Raw genomic sequence first — 22,107 nt, 5'->3', positions numbered from 1 at the left:
GAAATTTATTCATTTTTCTTAACATATATTATTTGATCGACCAACGAATTAGAGTTGGCTGATCCGGCTAACCCTTGAATATAAGGTTGATCGGGAATTTTAGTCAAAAACTTGTCCAAGTCTGACTAAAATTCTGCTACTGGATCAACGCCTACATAAGCCCTACGAATATTTGAGGGCAGCAAATTGAACAATGAAGGAGCCCTAGAAAGAAGAGAGGTGGATTTCATTGTTTTAACTAGCCTGGATTCTCGAGGGCTTGAAGGTGCTCTCAAAACGCACATTAGGCCTCTACGGTTACTAGAATTGACCCTTAATCCTGGGTTTGGTAAAAGCTCATGAATGCTTTTGAAAGCGTACAGTATCAGATACCTTTCGTACCTTCTCTGAATACTGTACAATCCCAACCTTTCTAACATCTCAAAATTTGAGAGCTCTCTCATGTTCTCAGTATTCCTAGTGAAACATCTTTAGACCTACTCGAGCTTTTGCAAACCTGCTGAACTCATTGGAGCCCAAATAGGTGAAGCATATTCGAGGTGAGGTTGAACAATCGACTTGTACAGAGTTAGCATCGTGATACTATTTCTGGACTTAAACGTGCGATGTATCCAACTACATGGATGAGACCTGCTGAATGCTGTTACCTTCATCATCTAAAAATGGAGTGTCTAATGGCGTCGACTCATTGAAATTAATAAATACGTTAAAAAACATTTGTTTTATCAAATATAAAAACGTTTCATTCTTAAGGTAGGTCATACATTTGGTTCCGTTGTAACATCAAATTTGTTTCATTGAAAAATCAACCCTAACAAAATGAAAATTTTGGGACTAGTACTTTTTACTTACTTTTTTTCTTGATTGATTATCATAGACATTTCACAACTAAAATTGAGATGATTTCCTGATCTTACTGAAGTCATAGGCAAATTTGGTGGAATGTATTCAAGCCAAAGGAAGATTTCGCTCGTAATCAGGTCTTTTAGTTCAACGGAATTTAAATGAGGAAATATGAACAATAAAGTAGGTCAAATATTTCCACAATGGAATCCATCTATACCTTCAATGTTGTTAAGATAAAAGCATCAAGCTTCAATTTTCCTCAGTTGATACAAGGGAAACGAAAAATTAGAGTCCATTCTGGAGCGTGATAAAAGGGAACCGTTAACGAGTAATTTTGGATTTTTGGGTCGGTACAATTACACTCTTTCAAACCATAGTTGAATTAAAGTTCCTTTTTCGAAAAAAAGGAACGCCTTATTGCAAGTTCGTACCTACAGCCTTGTGTGTATGAGACATGGATTTCAAACCCCTGCAAACGATGACTATTTGGCGGCTGGCTTACCTCTTTCGCCCGTATCAACGCTTTTTTTCCTAGCTCTGACTGAACATGAAACATCCATGTTCTTAGGGGGGCCATGGGCTTTGCGCGTGTCAGCTGAATTTGTGTATGATTCAAATAGTCAGCTACATACACACATGACACAACCCAAGACACATTGTTAGTTAACTCATAAGCCACTTGAAGTCTCTTATTCATGTGGGGCAATATAACCTGAGACATGCGAGTACGGGTTTTACCAAACTCGGGTGAGTGTATTTAACGGGACCACGTGTCTTTGTCGGACGACAAACATGACCCTGTCTAGAACGTCATCTCTATCTCCCATGCCACCAAACACGTTAACATCTCATAAGATATTCCCATTTGACCGACGAATAATAATGATATCTACCCGTTAGTAATTGAAAACAAACACCCTACTAACAAAGGGAATTGTCTCACTGAGATGTCACGCCATGTTTTAACATTATATTCTAATACTTTTCAGCTTTGGTCGAGTGGTTAAGCTTAAGCTAGACTGGCGATGTCTGAGCATCAAACCCTCTAAATCCACGACAACTCTGTTCACCATGTTGAGGCTACTATCACGTGTGCCTCGGGTCGAAATGAGGCCCAGCCTTCGGTTCAGTTCGTCCCTCGTCTTGGGATCGGGTCCCAGTGATCCTCCTCGTTCTGGGCGAGGCGCCAGTCATGCCCGATCCCAACTCCGGCGATGGAAGTGCCACTCCCACTCCACTAGTCACTCGTCATTCGAGAATCCTTTTCTCAGTCCGACGAGTCCCCGCTCTCTCTTTGGTTGGGCTGGGAGTTCGGTTCAGCCCACCCAACGCCCACTCTGTCCTCCCACACCCTCAGTCACGCTTCAGAGTCGGCGACAGTCATTTAAAGTAGCGGCTGTCTTGGTGGACGGCGCACCCACGGGCATTCAGCCCTACCTGCGTTTAATGCGTATGGATCGTCCCATTGGTTCTTGGTTGCTATTTTGGCCTTGCGGTTGGAGCATTGGATTGGCTTCGCCACCGGGAGCCTGGCCAGATGTCAAGACCTTGGCCTTGTTTGGCACGGGTGCGTTTGTAATGCGGGGTGCGGGCTGTACCATCAATGATATGTGGGATCGAGATATAGACAATAAAGTGGCTCGAACGCGATCGAGGCCGTTGACCGCGGGTCAGTTGACGTTGTTCGACGCCCTCGTGTTCCTCGGCGGTCAGTTGGGCTTGGGCCTTTTAGTGCTGTTGGAATTGAACTGGTACTCGGTGATGCTAGGTGCGTCATCCATGGGGTTAGTGGTTTTGTACCCCGTGATGAAGCGGTTTACTTATTGGCCTCAGCTCGTGTTGGGCTTGGCCTTTAATTGGGGCGCCCTGTTGGGCTGGTCGGCCGTTCAAGGCAATTGCAATTGGGCCGCGTGTGTGCCCTTGTATGTGGCAGGTATCTCGTGGACCATCATCTACGACACGATCTACGCTCACCAGGACAAGCACGATGATATCGTGTTGGGTATCAAGTCCACGGCTTTAAAATTCGGCGACCAGACCAAATATTGGCTGACCGGGTTTAGTACCACCATGATCTCAGGCTTGATCATGTCGGGCGTGGTGTGTGACCAGACTTGGCCGTTCTATACATCTGTGGGCGCGATTGCGTTGCATCTGGCCCGCCAAATCCACACACTAGACATTAATGACCCCGAAGATTGTGCCCGAAAATTCGTGTCGAACCGCCGGGTGGGTCTGATCCTCTTTTTGGGCATTATTGTGGGAACCTATTGCAAAACCGAAGTGATCAACTCGGGACCACCTTTGAGCGTGCCTGAAGCCATTGCTTCAGCCGTCCCCACAGCCGTCCCCACAGCCGCATCCACGGTCATGACCACGCAAACGTCGAGGCAATCCCTCTCCTTGGACTGATTATGACACCCCTTACCAAATGTATGACTCAATCGTTGATGTTCATCAAACAATACATTCTGCCCGTGATAAAGTTACTCGCCATTCATATTCATATTTGGAACTCGCGGCCAAGGAATTGACGCCGATGAAAAGAAGTCGATCAAAATGGTGGGTTGTTGCGAATCCCAAGTGGACTCGTCCGAGATCCCTTTTCATTTGAATCCCAAGGATAGGAAATGCACTGACGTTCTCATGCTCATCATTTTTCTTTTGGGGCTGGGAATCTGGGTCTACATCGGGATGTTTGCCCTCACCCATGGAGATGTGAACAAGCTAATCTATCCGACTGTAGAGTATTCATTTTGGCTAATTGACCTCCTCCATCAATTGGATTTACATTCGGGTTATGTTTTTTTGTAGAACTCTCAAGGCGAGATTTGCGGAATTGGACCACACCTAGGTCGTCCAAATGTGCTTTATTTCGACCTACTTAAATGTCTGTCGTTGGCTTCGTCGGTGGCGGGTTGTCCAACACCGCAAGTTTGTGTGGCCGAATGTCCGACAAACTCGTATTCGGTTCAGTTTGAGATGCAGAAAATCACGCCGGAGGCTGTAATTAAAGATCACATTGAACCATATTGCCTTAGAAACATAACTGACCAAGACTCGGTTGGCGATCTTGTGAAGGTATTCCACCTTTCTAATAGTAATTTTTGTTCTAATAAGGCATTTCTTTTCATAGACAAGGACATGTCCATCGTATTGGGTCCAGTCTAGACCTGTTTTAGGCAGATGTCTACCCGATATTTTGTCGGTTATGGAGCAAGAAAACACCTCTCAGACAAGGGGAGACATTTTTCAGTTATCCTCTCAAAATTTGACTTCTGATCGTGATATCGGATATGTGAGACTGGATCTTGTAGACGAACAAATGACGATGAATAAGCTAAGGAATGCCACCCACACGGCTTTGGGAGTGATTGGAGCGCGGGATTTCTTCCAAAAGGTCACTGAAGACTTGACCTCCACTTGGCCCGTGATAATCTCGTGCTTGTTTCTCTCGGGCTTTTTTGCATTCTAATGGATCTTTGGCATGAGGTTTTTCACCAAAGTGATAGTTTGGGCCTCGATCGTGGGATCCATTTTGCTCCTCGGCCTGGGATCAGTGATCTGCTACATGCGGTACTCGAGCATTATTGCAACACCCACATCGACGACTTCCCTCACGGCCAATAGCTTTTGGGAGGCAGAAATCACAAGTTGGGTGAGTTAATCGAGCCAAGGTGGGTTGTTTTTGGAACCATTTTTTAACCACATTCATTCTTGCATTTCAGCCTGTGTATTTGTACGATCATCAAGGAACGTGGATCTTTTTGGGGATACTTTGCACAATTGCATTGGTTTTGGACATAATCTTGGTAGTTTTCTTGCGTAAAAGGTATTAAGATCAATCTAATCATTATCAGACCATGCAGACAATTAATGCTAATGAATCGTTTCAAATAGGATTCAAATCGCAATCGAAATTCTAAGAATGACCTCCAAGGCCGTGGTTCAAGTTCCTAGTGTACTGACTTTCCCTATCTTACCGGCTACACTTCAAATCGTCGTATTTAGTACTGCCCTCTTAATTGCAACCTATTTGGCTTCAACAGGCGAGGCTCAATTCCGCACCCAATTAACCGATTGTCCAAGTACTTTTTGCATCGGCATGGATGGACAGAACTACACGCACAACTCGGAGTGCCACCCCGATCAGTTCGATTGTTCCTCGTGTCCCGAGTCGAATTGCATCTTTTTCCGTTACGGACCTTCACATGAGGTGGCCTTTTATCAGGTCTTCAATGTTATCTACGGCATCTGGGTGCTTTTCTCACTCGTGGCCTTTGGTCAATTGGTGTTGGCTGGAGTTTTCAGTAGTTGGTATTTCGTCTTGGATAAGAAGCGAAACATGCCCGCTTGTCTTTTAATAAGAGCCTTGAAGCAAACGTGTCGTTATCATTTGGGCACGGCCATCTTTGGAGCGTTGATCCTGACTCTTCTCACGTTGATTCGAATGGGCTTGGATTATTTGGAGCGGAAGTTGAAGAGCTATAACCAAGACAATGCTTTGGTCAAAGCTATTCTGGCATGCATGAAGTGTTTCTTTTGGTGTTTGGAGAAGTAAGTTTACGGGCAAAGTAACTGAATGAGCCTGTTCATGTTTATGTGATCCTCTTATCTTCGTAACCAGGTTCATCAGGTATTTGAATCGGAACGCCTACATTATGACGGCTATTCAGGGCACTAACTTTTGCCGCGGAGCACGAGAGGCCTTCGTTTTGTTGTTGGAAAATGTCTTGAGAGTGGCAGTGTTGACCAGAATCACGAACTTGATCATCCTGATCTCCAAGTTGGTCATTATGGGAACTTCTTTGGGCATATCCTACTTGATGCTGAGGTGAGTAGCATGGCTTTACATAGCAGGACACGACAAAGGTGAATGGATCACTTTCGATTCTGCATTTCAGCCACCAGTTTCAATGGATGAACGAGATTGTCGGTCATGTGAACTACATTTTCGTGCCCTTGCTTCTCATTGGCTTTGGGTCGTTTGTGGTGGCTTCTCTTTTCCTCGAAGTCTACGAGATGGGCGTGGATACGATTCTGCTCAGCTTTCTGATCGACTCCAAGCACAACGATGGCTCAAAAGCTCGACCTTATTTCATGTCTAAGAGCATGTTAAAGTTGCTGAAGCGAGTCAATGAGGATTTGACTGAAGTCTCGTCCGGGGAACCGGATGCACCAGAAACGGCCGGTGATGATGTGGTGTCCGATCTTAAACCAAGGAATCAAGACACTAAAGCCGCCAGGAAAAGGGCCAAGAAAAGCCGCAAGAAAAAAGCACGCTCGAACTCTTGATCACCTTGAGTACTTACTTGACTTCAAATGGGCATCCCAACTTCTTTGAGAAATTAAGCTGAAGATATCTTTTTATTAAAATGGTCGAAGTGATACACACGTGTTTGAACGTAATTCGGATAATCAAGCCTCACGTTCACAGGTTAGGGCCGAGGGCCTAGAGTGTCCGCTGATTTTAAGATGTATCCATGGCCACCTGTCGTACTTGAGTGGACTCGACAATCACGGGGCGTTTGACCTCGGACAAGACCACGGATGAGCCTTTGGGATAGTCGTAGCGCTGCTTGCGTTCCCCCTTCTTATTGGCCAACTCATAACCTCGCAGATACTCGACCTGGTCATTGGCCTTGATCACGGCCAAATCCACATTCGAGCCCGAGCCCAAATCGTTGAAAATTCCCGCCGCAATGGCATCCCGTACCAATTTCTTGGCCTCCTCTTCCTGAAATAAGACCAATCAAACCAATTTATTCACCACTTTTTGTTTTTCTCTCATTTTTTTAAAAAATCAAACCGACCTCCATATCCGGTCGCCAACGCATCTCCAACACGGACATGGCGCCCAACATGCCTGATCCCATGGCCGAGTATGGCGTGTTCACGGTGCTGCCGTGAGCTTGGATGGTCGAAATATGGGGGCCTTGCGAGTCCACCCCGCCCAAGACCAAATACGCCCCAATATATCCTTGATAACGGAACAACATCTGCTTCAAGAGTCGGGTAGCCGTGCACACCCGCACCTGACGGCCCGTGTTCAAGCGATGCAATTCCAACTGACTGGCCATCATGGTGGTGGTCTTATCGCAATCCGCGGCCGTGCCCGCACCACAACACCTACAACAAGCAACATCATGGCGTCACCATCCACCTCCGGATCTCAACAGAATGGAAAAGATACATTCATTAGAGGATCCAGGATCTTACAGCATATTTGGAGCCATCTTATGGATCTTCTGGCAGTTCTTGTCACTGACCATGTTGCCGCCCGTGGCTCGGGTATCCGCCCCCAAGACCACCCCATCCTTGAATACCACGCCCACAATGGTGGTACCCGTCTTGACCGTGGTTGGCGGCTTAGCGCCCTTCTCAAATAGAAACGCGTTCCTGGAAATCAATGCCAAATCTATCAATAAATAAAGACCACCCTATCCTCGGCCATTTCTCATGGGTCAAGCGATGGCTACTACTTACCGCTTGCAGTTTTCAAAGGAGAAGCCGGAGGCTGGCAGGTCGGCCATGAAGGTAGAAGCCATGGTGAGATGAGAGGCGGGTGCGGATCACTTTTGAATCAAGTGGCAAGTTCTGAGATGAAGGGAGGAGCACTTGCTTAACCTGGATCCAAATTCGGCTTTTCTGCTGGTCATTCAAGGCACACACACTTAGGCTGGCTGAAAAAAACTTCTCAGAAAAGGTCAAATGCAGAGGCAAGTTAAAAGAAGAAAAAAAATATCTAGTTGAAATGAAGAATGGCATTTACAATTTTGAACCAATAATCTGAATAGATGATTGATTTTCTTTTTTTTTTATGAACCAGCGAAACTCAGTTCACATTCATTGAGGTCGGAAGCAAGCAATCTGGACGGATCAGCATATTCATGGCAGCGCTGATCTTTGTATTGAGTCAGAAGGATATCAGCTGATGAGCTTTTCAGGGTAGCGAAATAGACGGGCTAATCGCAAGCTAAGCTTCAAGTTTTCGTCTTTCAGTGCTTGAATTTGGTCACTGACAAGGATTGGGTGGGTCACCATGGTCTCGGTTTCATAGAAGGCGCTAATCCAAGTTCAACCAAGAAGTCCCACTAATAAATACTTCCGGCCAAAGAAATGAATGAATCAACCATCTTAGACAGGCTGATAGGCCTAGAATGTCCTCATTTGGGCCTTAATCCCAGTCCAGTGAGCATCAAAAACCTTCTGTTTCACACCGAGGATCGCATCCCCATATTGACTTGGATCACGCACAAACTCGAGGACAAATTGAAAGCGAACAAAGAGAACCAGGATCAAGGAGGCCCCGATTCCACTCCAGAGGCTCCAGTTTTAAACCTGCACACCATTCTCGATGAATCGGTGGACCTTGAACAGAACCTGAGGCAATTGGGTTTTGAACAGGCCACGGATTTCATCCGAATGAATTTGACGGAGAGCCAATCGTTGGGGATCTGGCTTTCCTTGATCCAAATGTTGGACACTCAAGACACCAATTGCTCAAAAGAGGAGTTCCATCAATGGTTGAGTCATCCATTGACCAATTCCAACGGAGCCAAGGGCCACTCTAAACTCATCCCCAGGGATATTGAGCGCGAATTGCCGAGCAATTACAAGAAATTAGCCGTTCCTTCCGCGGCTAAATCTGCCGAGATCATTGAACATTTTCAAAGAGAGCTTGCGAATATTCAAAGTGAATTGACACCATCGACCCACGATGATCCGGACCTAGCCCAAGAAAAGGCCATGGCTGATAAGGAATTGGACATTTTGGAGAGTTACATTTGCGATTTCACCAAATTCAATCTCGACTTTGAGACCACGGCCCAACGATTGCTTCTGAACCAAGATGACAGTGTTCCAGGTACTCTAGGAGAGCCGTTGGAAGTAATTGAAGATGCCATGAGGGTGGTGGCCGAGACTCTGGCGGCCCGAGAGACCATTCAAAAGGTGATATTGGACACTAATGAATTGCTCACTTAACTCTTGTTTGTGTTCGAACTTGTCATCTTGTTTGGAGTGACTAATACCTAGAAGGGTTCGGATTTCTGCGTCTAGTTCAAGCTCGCTGAGATACGAAAATTGTGCGATAATTCGAACTCGATTTCGTGACAAAACACAGTGATGTTTAAAGATGACGTAAATGATCAGCCACGGCCGATGTGATACTCTAAAGTGATTTATTTATCGATCATTCAGTTGGATTGAATTTTACTTCGCTTAGCTAAAGACTACTCACATTCAAAGTCAAATTGTAGACTATATTTGAGAGAACACAACAAGTTTATGGTCTTATGGGCTAGCTTATATGGAAAAGGATGTACCTAAAATGTACGTCTGGAATATTTACAACAAACCAAAGAAGAACAAATTAACGGAGGATCAGCACAAAAAGGATGGTAGTTATTTTTGTTGTACCTCTCGAGGTACCTTTCTTGTTGCTGGTTAAGTATTGAACCAAATCGGTTGCTCGTTAGTTCACGAATATCTTGCAGTTGGTACTAAGAAGGGGATACTGAACCTGAGAAGGTGATAGAATTATTTCCAGTGTCTTGTGGGCAGTTTCGATACGGAATTATTCTTGCACGGATAGAGAGAGAGAGAAAACAGAATGTATCTGAAAGAGAGAGAGAACGAGAGAGCGAAATGCAATCCAGGAAAATATGGCGTCATGATGAGCAAATAGACGTTGTAGTTCTTCTGGTAGAGGAGACACAAGAGGGTCGGGTCCCTCCTGGTTTCTTTTGATAAAGTTGTTGTGGGTTGAACCGTGGCAAAGTTTTACAGTCATGTACACTCGTATATCAGCACCATTGTCAGAGGGAAAGAAAAAAAGGTGGAGAAATTGGGTGTTGGTGAAAGATCTCAGTTTCTAGATTGATTGGGAGCAGGAAGTGGGGGAGGTGCGTCAGCAATCGGAGCCGAACCCGGGAAGTAGTATGGCGGTGGGCGTTCGTATTCACTCGGAGGATTTCCAATCAAGCTCGGATTGCTCGAGTATCGAGGTGGTCCCGAGGAGGAGGAGGATGTTCCGGGATTTACCCCGGATGTCGAAGGTTGTGGATTATCGTAACTATTCCTCGGGGCCATGTCTTGGAAGCGATTCTCACTGGAGCCGCTGGTATTTTGATAGGAGTAGCCAGCCCGATAGTGAGCAGAATCTGGTAGGTATTCACTCGCGTTGCGGCGATGGCCCCGCTTCTTTTTCTTCACGTGGGACGACTCCTCCACCGGAATCACCTCCACCAATGGTCCTGGGTAGGGCTCGGATTTGCGGTAGAGCGAGACTAAATTCAGAGCTAGCACAATGCAAGGCAAGAAAATCATGACGCACCACCCGATGCTGGCCCAAAGGCCGTTGAATGGGTCCACGATCTCGTTGCAGACGGCGATCACGGTGGCATTGTAGCTGTTGGAGAGGGGCTCACATCGGCCGACATCCTGTTGAGTGCGAGTGACAACCCGTTCCACGTAGTCGTCAATGAGGCCAATGGTCTCGTTGACGTACTGATCCGTGAGTTTGATCACCAACTCAGGGCCTTCTGTGCGCAAGAATTGAGTGGCTTGTGTGGCCTGCTTGATAAGACCTCGAAGGGCCTCTCTGAGATTTGGCTTGGCATGTTGGGCCTCATGTTCGAGGGCCTCAACGGAATTGACCAGATCTTTCATAGCCAGCTTCATTTCCATGACCACCCTTTGCATCTGATCGAGGAACAAGGCCTCGTTCTCAATGGCTGGGCCAACTAGTCGGCCTTGGTTGGGACTCAGGCCTTCTCGCATCTGACGAAGTCTGGCAGTGAACGTGGCGAGATCGATGGAGGTGATCTTCTCCCGCAAAAGATTGGTGTACTGCGCAAAGTTCAAATCCGAGATATCCGACTCGGCCAAATCCTGTAATTCTTTCTCGGCCTCGGGTGAGAGGATCTGGATGCCCTTCAGGTCATCCAATCGAATCTTGGCCTTGAGGTTTTCCACGGAACTCCCAATATCGTAGTCGTCCCTCCAAGTGCGGAGCTCCTCCACGTTGTACACATTCTGAACTTGTAGGAGCTCATAAATGGTCTTGTTCTTATGGCAGTTCGTGATGAGCTCATGAACGGTCATGTTCCAGTCATGGTCCCCTGACTTTGGTCGATGTTGTTTGATCATGGGTTGGATAAATTTTTGGTCCACAAGGTCGAACATGTCGGACTCGTTGGGTTTGTGTAGGGCCTGACACACCACCTTTTCCACGGACGAGCCCAAAACGAATTGGGCCGTGGCCACCAGAAGCAACACAAACGAGAACAAAAATGTGAGGTACACCGCAGCCACGAGCCAATTGGCCCCCGTACCGGTATTGCAGCACTCGTCACCGTAGACGTTACCCGGACGTTGGCCGCAGAAGCCATAGAAGAGCCCGAAGATGTAGCACACCAAGATGAGCAGCACCATGAGGCTCATGCCCAAGCCAATGTAGAACATGTAGCTTCCGATTTCGCTGACAGTCGGTTGAATCTTGGGCACGTCAGTGGTGACAGCAGCCACATTGGCGTCGAACTCGTTCAAAATTCTTTGAATCTCTGCCGCCTGATCTTCGAGTTGTTTGCCCATGTTGCGAATTTCGCTCTTGATCCGAGGACGGATATCCCCGATGGAGCGCTCAATATCAGTCTTGACCTTATTCAGTTGCTGTTGTCCACCGCGAACTTTCCGTTCGATGTCGTTATTCATGAGGTCGGAGATGTCCTTCATGAGCAAACTCAGATCCGGGAGATTGGTGGGCAGGGAGCTGAAATCCGTGGCAACGGCCAGGTCTCGCGTGATGTTGTATTCAGAGAGGAATTTTTCACAAGCCCGACTAGCGCTGCATTGTGCCATGGCTCGCATGAGGCGGGTTCGAGTCCCGTCCAAGCCCAACTTCAGTTGTCCCACCTTATCTTGTAGGATGAAGGTTTTCTCTTGGATATCGCGGAGGTAGCGTTTGACATTGCCTAGGTTCGATACAATGTCGGTGAGATCATCAATGGCCACGGCCTCAGTCACCTCGGCCAGACTGCGCTTGAGAATGGGACCGCTTTCATCAAGGATCTCGTTCAAAACCTCTTCGAGCTCGGCAAAGTTGGACACCAGTAGGGTATTGATCTCACGCCCAGTGTTATCCAAGTACTGGCTGGTATCCTGGGTGGCCATTTGGACCCGCTTAGGGAGCTGTCGGGTGCCATCATACATGTAGTAGTTGGTAACAAAGGCGCAAACCACACCAAACATGGCAGTGATCACAAAGAGAGCCACGACCACTCCTAAGGAAAACCGTTTGCAGGCATCGCTCTTCTTGTCGAAATGCTCGTTGTCCGCGCCGCATTTGCCCGCACATCGACAACAACACGTGCAGAGACAAGCCAACGGGATGAGCAAAGCCAAGAGTAGTCCGCACACGGCGGTGGTCACCACGCCAATATACTGGAGCAAGATCTCTTCCCAGTGTTCTTCTAAGACCACGGGCACCTGTTCAGCAGGCGTGTCCATTAGTACGGAGGCGTTGAGCGAGTCAGGCAAGACATCTCGGCGCTGAATGAGATCAAGGAAAATGTGGGTCAAAGCGTACACTTGCTTCATGCCCCGGGGATTGAACGTGGACTGGGAGTCGTAGTTCCGACTCACAGGCGGGTCACTGTATATCACTTTGTGCTGACTCAACACCCGAATACCCACCGTCGTGCTCTCGACGGTCAGCGGTGAGAATTGACCCGCATCCCCGACCACTTGAGCGGACCCGCAGCCGAGCAGCAGGCCTGCGGCTAGCACTATAACACCAGGGCTTAATAAGCCCCTGGCGGAGATTCTCTGTACAGTTCTGACCATGTTTTTTTGTTTTGTTTTTTGATATTGGGTGGGCCTCTAGAATATATATGTCACTTCCGAGAGTTTGATGTGGAATGGACACTTTCTTCACTGAGCCTCCTCCTTCATCCCCGTTATGAATAATCTAAAGGGAAAACAATAAAAATCATGATTACAACAAATTACAAAAGCACATGACAAGCAAGCCTCCGGACGTGCTTATCATTTTGAACAGTTCTATTACAACATGAATAGTGAACAAACAACAGGAAATCATCGGCTATCCAGTCGAATCCCTCGATCATCACTTGTCACACTTGACGATTGAGATGTGCGCGTCTTTTCCTCAGTTTTCACCCGAAGAAGAAGAGGATGATGAACTCGTTTTGTTTCCAACTCAGCTCACTTACTCTATCACTCAGACACACTCTTTCGTGAATCCTTTTCCTCTAGCCCCACAATCACAGTTCTTTCAACGAATTGAACGATCGAGACAATTGATGAGAATAAGTCAGAACGAGGGAACGAAGGCTTGGAAGGTGCATGCATTACGCTAGCGAGCCCTAATTTCCCTTCCCTCGGTCGGTTCAACCGTGTATCCCAATCCCCCGATGCACAATGGGGCCTTGTTCTCTGGCCATCTCCTGCCTTGGTGGGCGTGAATACATGATATTCATATTACCTGCCACGGGTCATCCGACGAGAGATCTGGGTCTCCTCTCCCCAAGGAGGGATTTTTTGCAGCCTCCTCGGGTGAAAAACCACTGGCCTTGGTGAACCTTTTGTTTCCCCTCCTCCTCCTCCTTCTCCTCTTTCTTCTCCTCCTCCTTCCTTCTCCTTGTCGAGTGCGTGGATGGGGCTGCTCAGAGCGTGAGTGACCCCCTTCTCCGAGTTCCCCCTGGCTATCCAGGTTCCCAGCTAGCCTTTCTGGACGGCGGAGGATGTGAGCCAGGCCAACACAGACTAGATAGAATGAGAGCGAAGAAAGAACATCTTTCTTTCTTGGCCCACACTGCTCACTGACTGTCTGGCCTGGTCTGGGGATTGTACACGCCCGCCGGCTCTCCTACTTGTTACAGTGGTGGGGGACCCTGCTCAGTGTCGGCAGACGGAGAGTGAGTGAGTAAAGTGCCCTTGGCATGTCGATTGTCGAATTTTCTCACGAGAACAGGGTCGCGAAGCTGACTTGACAGGTTGACTTGACGATTCGATTTGTGGTCTCACTCGTGTTTGACTGTGTGATATAAAGCCCAGGCTTGGTGGTAAAAGGAAGCTCTTGATGGCGAAGTTTGAACGTGACTAGATATCGGTTGACATTTCTCAATGACTTTGTTTGTTTCGTTTTGGCAGCACTAGCTGTGATTTGGCGTACTCTCAATGGGCCAGAAAACGGTTGGGAGGTAGTTGAGTGATGCTAAGTTGGATTGATCACGGGATTTTTGATGATGCAAATTTCGTAATTGGCATTTTCTTTTCGGGCCAAAATACTAAAGCTAGATAAACTTGCAGGCTTACTTGCGAGTTAACAATTATTATGATTAAAGAACAAATAGCCGAACGTTGATAAGCATTCTTCGGGCCAAAGAAATATCCCGGTTTTTTCGATTTTAGCTACTAAAAACTGCAAGAGACCTCTTGGCAAACCTGAATGTAAGTAGACCGCACGTTTTGGGAACTAAATATTGAATACTACCGCAAATCTCGGTTTCGTCTATACATGGCTATTACGTGGATGGAATTCTAAATTATCTCTTGGAATGCTGATTCCACAATTGCCTTGTTTTAACATTGGAAATCTCTAAGGTTTTGATTTGGATCTGACTAGGGTTGCTTTGGGATGCAAGAACATGACTAGCATGGGGATGTTAATTTTTTTTTTTTAATCAAAATTGAAATATCCATGCATGGCCTTCTTATACTTTAACCAACAATTTATTTCGGTAAACAAGCTGTACTAAAGGCAACACATTCTTAGTTTGTAAGTTTGGACAGCTAGACCAATCTCGTGCTCCTATCTAAGAAACTACGGATAAAGAGATCATTTGCCCTCAATATGACAGGGAAAGATAATTCATTTAGTTTTAGAATGTTTTAAACTTTCAAAATTTGAGATTTCAAACGTGTTCTCAAATGTCACTAACTAGGAGGTTTTTATGCTGAAGGCGTCAAATATCAAGGCAGACCTTGTCTACAAATGTCTCACATTGGAAGAGGGCCCTTCGACCACTGGAAGTACAAACTCGATTCTTGGAACTCACGTATTGAGCGGACAAGCAAAAATGTAATAGTTTCACTTAGAGGAATAGTTTCACCCATTCTGGAACGTAATCCATAGAGAAGAAAAATAACCCTTTATGGCATGTTTGTTTCATCAATTTTGATCGAATGATACTACAGGGTGCGAGGGCTTATCTGGCAAAAAAATGCGCAATTCAAAAAACTGCGATAAATTCAAAAATAATAAAGTTTTTTGTATTATTTCTTCTTTGGCAACAAAACTAGACATTTTTCTTTAATTTCATTTAAAAAAATCGCCCTTGGCCTCATCAACAGCTTCCAGCCTTGCCCTGAATCTTGAGCAGGCCCTCTGGATCTCGTCCCTGTCCATGGAGGTCATCACCTCCTTGACCTTGACCATGACAGACTCAATTGTGTTGTGAGGTTTCTTATTGACATCTTTTTCAACCATGCCCCACACATAATAGTCCAGAAGATTGCAATCTGGGCTCCCAGGAGGCCAGAAGTCCTTCTCGTAGAATTCTGGCACGTTCTCCTCCAGCCAATTCTGGACTTTATTGGCGTTGTGCAATGGAGTGCCATCTTGTTGGAAGATAAAATGCCGACCAGCGGCAACCCTCCTCATCCAGGGAACAACATGATCCTTGAGAACTTCAAGGTAAACATCCTGGCCAACCCTGAGGCCCTTTTCAAAGAAGTAAGGAGGCATAACGTCACCCTCATTGCTCACCATGCCAAGGACCAAGGACTCTGGCAATGAAAATAGCATCTTTCTTGTCACTTCTCACAGCATATCTTTTCCTGGCTGAAGCAACACCCTCAGGGTCCTCTTCAAATAGACTCTTGATGTTGTAAACAGTCCTGAGAGGGATATTGTTGAAGTTGGAAATCTCCTTTGGCGAATTTCCGGCGTGGAGCCCCAAGAGTACTGCCCCTTTGACATCCTGTTCTTTCGACATTACGAATCCAATCAAATTTATTTGTTTACGTATAAACCAGTTAAGCTCCATTGTTTTTATGGTAGGTTTGACATTTAATTCTATTTAGCCAAATAAGAGTTATAATGTGCAAAAAGCTTTGCCATATAAGCCCTCGCACCCTGTAGATATACAGTATGAGTTCTTGAATCAACTCGATCGATGTTTCTCCATGAAATGAAGAAGTTCAACCTTTCTTTAATAAAAAAAGAATATGATGAGATTTATTGACAAAATTTCAGGGATTGAGTGACCCAGCAAAGAGTTTGCGGAATGAATGGACGGAAAAGCAATCATCCGAATGATTTCCCCGAACAACTATTATGCCCAAAAAAAGAATCGGGGACTGAGCGGCAAGAACAAGAACATCATCATTGTCAGATTTCTTCAACTCAATCTCGTCGATGTCAGAATCAGAACAAGTCAGGTGTCTCAAAACGTATGGCATGACCAATACTTTCAAGGTCCAAAAAGAGAAGAGATCGCACCTGTTTCCTAGCAACGATTCCACAGACTTTGAAAGACTTCCTCCTTGAAAAGAAATAACTTGCTGAAATGACACAATCCTCTTTGTCAGTCTCGGGTAAATGAAGTTTATCCGATTCCATACTTCAAGCTTGGGTCTGATCTTGAAAGGCTTGATTCAGGTCCGACAATGTTTTTGTTCGCAACAAAATCAACCATTCCATAACAATCGAGGCTTTTTGACCTTCCACCCCTCTGTTCAAATCTCCTCCAATTTTTGCACGGAAGCCAGATGCATACTAAACTCGATCAACCCTTTTCGATTGACCTTTGAATGAAAAGTCCAAAGGCAAAAAAGTCAGCCGCAGGACTTGAAAGGATTCGTTCGTTTCAACGAGTATATTTAGAAACAGCATGATAAAATCCAGATTATAGTTTGAGAAGAGATGCTGCCGGAGCATCCAAGATCCACGTGAGAGTCCCTGTCTCGGGCTTAACACGCCCTGCCGGGAAATCCTCCTTATCCTCGAGGATCTTCTTAAGGATCTCTTTCTTGCCTTCACCTGTGGAGACAAAAATACAAGCCCGAGCTTTGTTCAACACGGGCAAAGTCAAGGTCACCCGATTAGGTGGTGGCTTGGGACTGTCCGAAATAGAAGCCACAATCCGGGATTGCTCATCCAAAAGAGGATGACCCGGGAACAAGGAGCAGGTATGACCATCAGGTCCCATGCCCAAGAGCAGTACGTCAAATATCGGAAATGAGCCATCCTGGGGACTGTCCAATTGAGCTAGTTGCTCTTGGTAGTCTTGAGCACAAGCTTCAACGTCCTTGGTTGGATCAATGACCACAAACTGATCCTTGGTCACTCCGTTGACCTTGGAAATGAATGTCTCCCTGTAGACCTTGAAGGTGGACTCGGGATCGTCAAAGCTGACGAGACGCTCGTCGCAAAAGATGAACTTGACCTTGTTCCAATTGATTTTGGTCATCTGGGGCGCACCTGCCGCGAAGAATTTGGGCAACGATCCGCCCGACAACCCAATGACGAACGGCCTTGATCCCGACGGGTCGTACGACTCATACTGCTTCTCAATGGCCTGACAGAGATGAGAGGACACCTCATCTCCATCTTTTCCAATCACAATCTTGGCCATGATCTTGAAACACAAAAAACAACCAGACTTCTCTCGTCAAATGCAAACAGCTCTCAAATCTCAATGCCGGCCTACTAGTCCAAAGATCAGTCAGTGCCTGCCACTTCTACTACTTCTGTTAGCCTTCTAGTAGTACGGACTAGTATAATCGACAATCGTGCTGGTCTGTTTCAGTACCTGGGCATGAAGCGACGATATCTAGTAGTATACTCTTTCCCAGAAACATAGGGCGAATGAAATTGCAGCCAATTTCGGTGTGTAACACACCATGTACTTGATGTTTCGGTGACTGAAATGGTCATTGAGTTTCCTGTTCGTTCACTTATTGTGCGAGCATTTACACGTGAACAATGACCAGGCTTGGGGGGATGAGTGGAGCATGTTGGCGATTGTCCATTGGCGAGTCGAGTTTAGGTTCGTTCTGGCAAGTGATTTTCTGTGTGACGGATTGATACAATGGTCCTCGTGAAACGGGAAAGACCGAATCACAGTGAGAGGCTAATTTCTGTTGCATCTGGCCTACTTTGACAAATTCAAAATGGAAATGAACTTGAACGTGCATTGGTTATACACTTCTGGATGAATCAATATCCGGAATCTGGATAGGTGTCAACAAAAAAAAGTCACGTCAGGAGTATGTAAAATACGACGTTACCTTGGACGAATTTGATGTTGGTTCTCGTGCTTCACGTTCAACTCTATTGGACCCAGGGAATGAATGATTCATACTAATGGAATGATTTCAAGCCATCGCTGGGATATTGATTTTTGCTTCCAAAATATGACCATGTGTGCGAGAGTCCTCTCGTTTTGCTCGAAGCTCGCCCAATCCAGCAAATTGCAAATGACCAAGAGCGTCTGGTATTTTTTGCGACATAAGAGCTCTCCTCCTTGACTACCTTTTTTTGCGATTGACCAAAAACTAGACCGTTCCCCGCATGAAGATGCTTGCACAAACCGAAGAGGATGACCACCACCATCATCATCAACAGGACATATCTTTTTTTAATCAAACCAAGAACTAAATGCTCACCGAGCGAATCGCTTTAAATCTCGAATCGAACAATAATTCGTTCACACTTGATCGAAAAGAATAGGACAGTAATAAGGCGGAAACAAATATGTAATTCAAAAGATTCTTTAGAGCGTCAATATGGCAGTTTGGAGTGCTCTCTCCTTGTTCTTTTTCTTCTTCCGCTTATCTTTGAACTTGGAGACGGCATCCTGAAGCTCAATGGCCTTCTGTTTCTCGTCCTTCTGTTGGAGGGTGTAGCGCAGGGCAGCCATATTGAACCCGACGGTGTCCTTCACCTCTTGGAGTCGATCTTTGGCCAGACCCCTTAAGTCTTGGAGCAGAGGTCTGAGCTCCTTGGCGGACGACAGGGGTCCAAAATTGACTTCCACGATGAAGAAAAATATCCGACAAATCACCTCCACCGAGAGACGTTTCTCCAGGAGGAGGCGAATGATTTCCAGCAGGTGAACCGTCACGTCGAAAGGAAGCACAAGGAGGGTTTGTTCGATTTCGCTGGATTTAATCAGACCGATCATCTTGGCCATGTAATGCTCGGGTGTTTGGCATTGGTAAGCCAACATCAAAGGCGGCATTACGGGAATAATGGGCTCTTTTTTTAGAGCTTTGGCCTCACTCTCGGCTTCCTTCACTTCTTCCGTGTAATCGCGATACACTTGAATGGCCTCCATGAGTCGCTCTGCGCCCTTTTCCGTCTCGGCCGTCTTTTTGCCGGGCAAATCCGCCTCTTTTTCCTGTCAACCAAACACATCGTTAAATTCAGAAACACTCTCATATTCACCCACTGAAACCTCCTTACCTCCTGACCGGGAATGATTCTGGCCTCACCCGTGGCTAGTTCATCCTCTTCTTCGCGTTCACGTTCAGTTTCTCGCTCGTCCTCTAAGACCAAAATTTCCTCGGTCCTCTCCCATAATCGCAGAGTCTTGTCGTGACCGGACGAGACGAGAAACCTGGAATTGGGAGCCACAGCCAAGCTCCATATCTAGAGACCAGAAAAAAAATCATTGGTATCAAAGATTGACGACAAACGTGCGAACAAAGTTTGTTTTTTTTTCCACCTCTCCGTGATGTCCATCGAGAGTGAGAATCCGTTCAAAATTGTCCGCGTCCCATTGCTTGATTTTGCCATCCTTTCCGCCCGTGAAGAACAGATGAGTGTTGGGTATGAACTGAATGGCCGTCACGCTATCATCGTGGGCGAAAATGGATCTGTGGCAATCGCCAAAGTCTAGACCCCAGATTTTGATGTTCTTGTCCGCACCACCTGTGACAATTAGCGTCGAATCGGTGGAAATGTCCAAGGCCAAGGCCGGCAATTTGTGTCCGTACAAAGATAGAAAGAACTTGAGCGTGTCCACAAAGAACACCTTGATGGTCGAATCCATTAACGAGACGGCAATCATGCGGCCATCCTCGCTCAGTTTCACGGCAATAGCGTCCTCGTCCAACTTTAGGGTGCGCTTGTGCAGGATGCTCAATTGCCTCTTCTCGCCCACTTTGAGGAGCTCAAAGGCCCAAAACTTGACGGAATGATCCGCACTCGCCGTCACGAATCCTTTCTTGTCGGGATTCAAACTCATGGCCCAGATCTCCTTGTCATGGGCTTCGATCTCCTCGGTCATCTCGGCCGAGGCGATGTCGAAGATTTGTATCGTACCTTTACGGGTGCCTACGATCACTTGCCGATCGCCGGGCACGAATAAGGACGATAGACAGTAGCCACTGGCTACCGTTCGAACGCAAACTTGGACGTTCCGATTCCAGATCTTGATTGATTCATGACTTCCCGAAAGAATCGAGGTGTTATCCGAACTGAATTGGACGGTCCGCACGTCGGAGCGATGTCCGGGATGATCGAAACGGAGTTTCATCTCGGGATCCGCGTTTTTCTCGATCAAGTCTATGGTGAAGGATTCAATCTGGTTGTTGGCGGTGATCAGGTCAATCACGCCCAATGTTTCATCCCGAGTCACCTCGAGGCTTAAATGACGCACTTTGCCACCGGCACGGATGACTTTCAGACGGCGAAACTCCTCCTGGATAGTGGGCGTGTCGAGGTTAACGGTGGAGACACTTTCTTGAACCTCACTTCCGCCCTCCTTCTTGGCGACTTTCCGCCGCTCTTTCTTGGCCTTCTTCTGCATGCGCTTCTTGACTTCTTCTTCGTTGTTAATGAGAAACAATTCCACCGAGTTATCCCTCCCATGAACGGCCATCAGTCGACCCGAGACATCGGTGACCACGTGGGAAACCTTATCAGGAGCCCCGCGGAGGATGGAGCCCAATTTCTCGATCTTCAACCCACTGTCTGCGTCCAAGTTGTCCTCGTCCAAGTCTTCAAACTCGTCTTCCTCGGTCTCGTTGACTTTAAACTTCTTACTGGCTTGACCGGGTAGGTCGAGCTTTTGACTTTTGTTCAGAGCGGAAAACTCCGGATCAAAGGTCAGCTTCCAGATCCGGAGCTCGGCATCACCTGACCCGGTCACGAGATATTGATCATTTTTCACTAGGACAAAGTCCCAAATCTCGGTCAAGTGTCGGGTGAGGGTGGCAAAGCCATGTTGGATGTCCAGATCCCAGAACTTGACACGCGTGTCCTTGGAACTGGAAATGAGAACCGGCCGATCGGTCATAAATCGCACCTGGGTCACCGGACCTTTGTGGCCTTTTAGTCGGTAGAGACCGCATTCATTGACCATATCCCAGACAATTACATGCGTATCGCGCGAGCCCGAGGCCAGTCGCAGGCCACTCCCATCCAAGGTCAAGGCCGTGATGCACGATTTGTGCCCGTTCAACGTGACCAGACATTCGGCGGTATCCAGATCGAAAACGCGAATGGCCCCATCGTGATAGCCCAGCACCAATTTGGTGGCCTCACCCCGCCAGTCCGGTGTCAGTGCCATGGCCGTCACCTCGTGTTTTTCGCCCATGAAATCGCGTAGTTTGTCGCCATTCTTGAGGTTCCAAAGCCTCGAAACGCCGATATTGCTTAGTTAAACCCATGTTGATGTGCGGCCGATTCACGCCCTAGATCCGCCTCTTCCCCTGGGACCTGGGCCTTTTCTGCGCGTCTACGACGCTGGCTGAGTGAATTGAGTGCGAAACCAACACGTGTTTATGCTTGGGGTTTGTTTGTTTTGATCCTGTTCGTAAGCAGACAGAGAGCGGCACCTCCAGAGAGCGGCACCTCAGAATNTATTTCATGGATGATCAACAAATAGAATATTGTTTAATCAACTACTAGAAAACTCATCTTATTGTTGAAGTTAAAATTCCGACATATATGGAAAATCTGATGGTTGAACATGGTTGCCAGATGGCAACTTTGCGTGCCACTTTGGGGGTTATCCCCTTTTGTCATTTCGTTGCCTGTTTGTCATTTACCTATGATGAAAAATAAAATTATGTGACAAAAGCTTCTGTAGATCGGTACTTCATGATTTTTATCTTAAATTTATGTTGAGGATGTGGAAGAATCAAGTGCTCAAAAAATATGGCCTTTGAATTACTGAGTTATATGAGTAAAGCTCGGAGAAATAACTGGTTTTTCAACAAACC

General features: G+C 46.6%; 7 protein-coding genes across 9 annotated transcripts; 3 read left to right on the top strand and 4 right to left on the bottom strand.

Annotated features, from left to right (window-relative positions):
- Window positions 1-1,563: 1,563 nt before the first annotated feature.
- On the top strand, window positions 1,564-3,335 carry LOC131888674 (4-hydroxybenzoate polyprenyltransferase, mitochondrial-like; the record flags this gene model as incomplete). The annotated part of the gene is given in 2 exon segments (XM_059237594.1): window positions 1,564-1,593; window positions 1,836-3,335. A coding segment is annotated over 1 exon segment (1,341 nt). The 3' UTR covers window positions 3,259-3,335.
- Window positions 3,265-4,321, top strand: LOC131888678 (choline transporter-like protein 2). The gene is made up of 3 exons (XM_059237598.1): window positions 3,265-3,588; window positions 3,661-3,927; window positions 3,983-4,321. Exons 1-3 carry the CDS (start codon window positions 3,406-3,408, stop codon window positions 4,319-4,321), a joined length of 789 nt encoding a protein of 262 aa, XP_059093581.1. The 5' UTR covers window positions 3,265-3,405.
- Window positions 4,322-4,333: 12 nt separating this feature from the next.
- On the top strand, window positions 4,334-6,527 carry LOC131888673 (choline transporter-like protein 2). Of its 2 annotated transcripts, XM_059237591.1 has the most exons (5): window positions 4,334-4,504; window positions 4,575-4,678; window positions 4,747-5,403; window positions 5,474-5,680; window positions 5,751-6,527. In XM_059237591.1, the coding sequence occupies exons 1-5, from the start codon at window positions 4,334-4,336 to the stop codon at window positions 6,139-6,141; spliced, it is 1,530 nt and encodes a 509-aa protein (XP_059093574.1). In that variant the 3' UTR covers window positions 6,142-6,527. The 2 variants fall into 2 exon arrangements, with proteins under 2 accessions (XP_059093574.1, XP_059093576.1); XM_059237593.1 differs by lacking the exon at window positions 4,334-4,504 and having other exon boundaries at window positions 4,592-4,678; window positions 4,896-5,403.
- Window positions 6,195-7,698, bottom strand: LOC131888677 (proteasome subunit beta type-7-like). The gene is made up of 4 exons (XM_059237597.1): window positions 7,333-7,698; window positions 7,066-7,245; window positions 6,660-6,975; window positions 6,195-6,583 (listed from the first exon to the last, which is right to left on the bottom strand). The coding sequence occupies exons 1-4, from the start codon at window positions 7,392-7,394 to the stop codon at window positions 6,317-6,319; spliced, it is 825 nt and encodes a 274-aa protein (XP_059093580.1). The 5' UTR covers window positions 7,395-7,698; the 3' UTR covers window positions 6,195-6,316.
- Window positions 7,699-9,012: 1,314 nt separating this feature from the next.
- LOC131888670 (prominin-like protein) lies at window positions 9,013-13,644 on the bottom strand. 2 transcript variants are annotated; one of them, XM_059237589.1, is made up of 2 exons: window positions 13,083-13,644; window positions 9,013-12,817 (listed from the first exon to the last, which is right to left on the bottom strand). In XM_059237589.1, exon 2 carries the CDS (start codon window positions 12,691-12,693, stop codon window positions 9,715-9,717), a length of 2,979 nt encoding a protein of 992 aa, XP_059093572.1. In that variant the 5' UTR covers window positions 12,694-12,817; window positions 13,083-13,644; the 3' UTR covers window positions 9,013-9,714. The 2 variants fall into 2 exon arrangements, with proteins under 2 accessions (XP_059093572.1, XP_059093571.1); XM_059237588.1 differs by having other exon boundaries at window positions 13,355-13,644.
- A 3,092-nt stretch (window positions 13,645-16,736) lies between these two features.
- On the bottom strand, window positions 16,737-17,741 carry LOC131888679 (6-phosphogluconolactonase-like). Its single transcript, XM_059237599.1, has one exon. The coding sequence runs from the start codon at window positions 17,508-17,510 to the stop codon at window positions 16,782-16,784; it is 729 nt and encodes a 242-aa protein (XP_059093582.1). The 5' UTR covers window positions 17,511-17,741; the 3' UTR covers window positions 16,737-16,781.
- Window positions 17,742-18,615: 874 nt separating this feature from the next.
- LOC131888672 (WD repeat-containing protein 3-like) lies at window positions 18,616-21,519 on the bottom strand (the record flags this gene model as incomplete). The annotated part of the gene is given in 3 exon segments (XM_059237590.1): window positions 18,616-19,277; window positions 19,343-19,528; window positions 19,605-21,519. Coding segments are annotated over 3 exon segments (2,728 nt in total), but the record flags the coding sequence as incomplete, so codon positions are not given.
- Window positions 21,520-22,107: the final 588 nt, after the last annotated feature.

This window comes from Tigriopus californicus, chromosome 10, assembly GCF_007210705.1.
Source record: "Tigriopus californicus strain San Diego chromosome 10, Tcal_SD_v2.1, whole genome shotgun sequence".
NCBI classification, from domain to species: domain Eukaryota; kingdom Metazoa; phylum Arthropoda; class Copepoda; order Harpacticoida; family Harpacticidae; genus Tigriopus; species Tigriopus californicus.
This window is presented reverse-complemented; position numbering and strand designations above follow the sequence as displayed.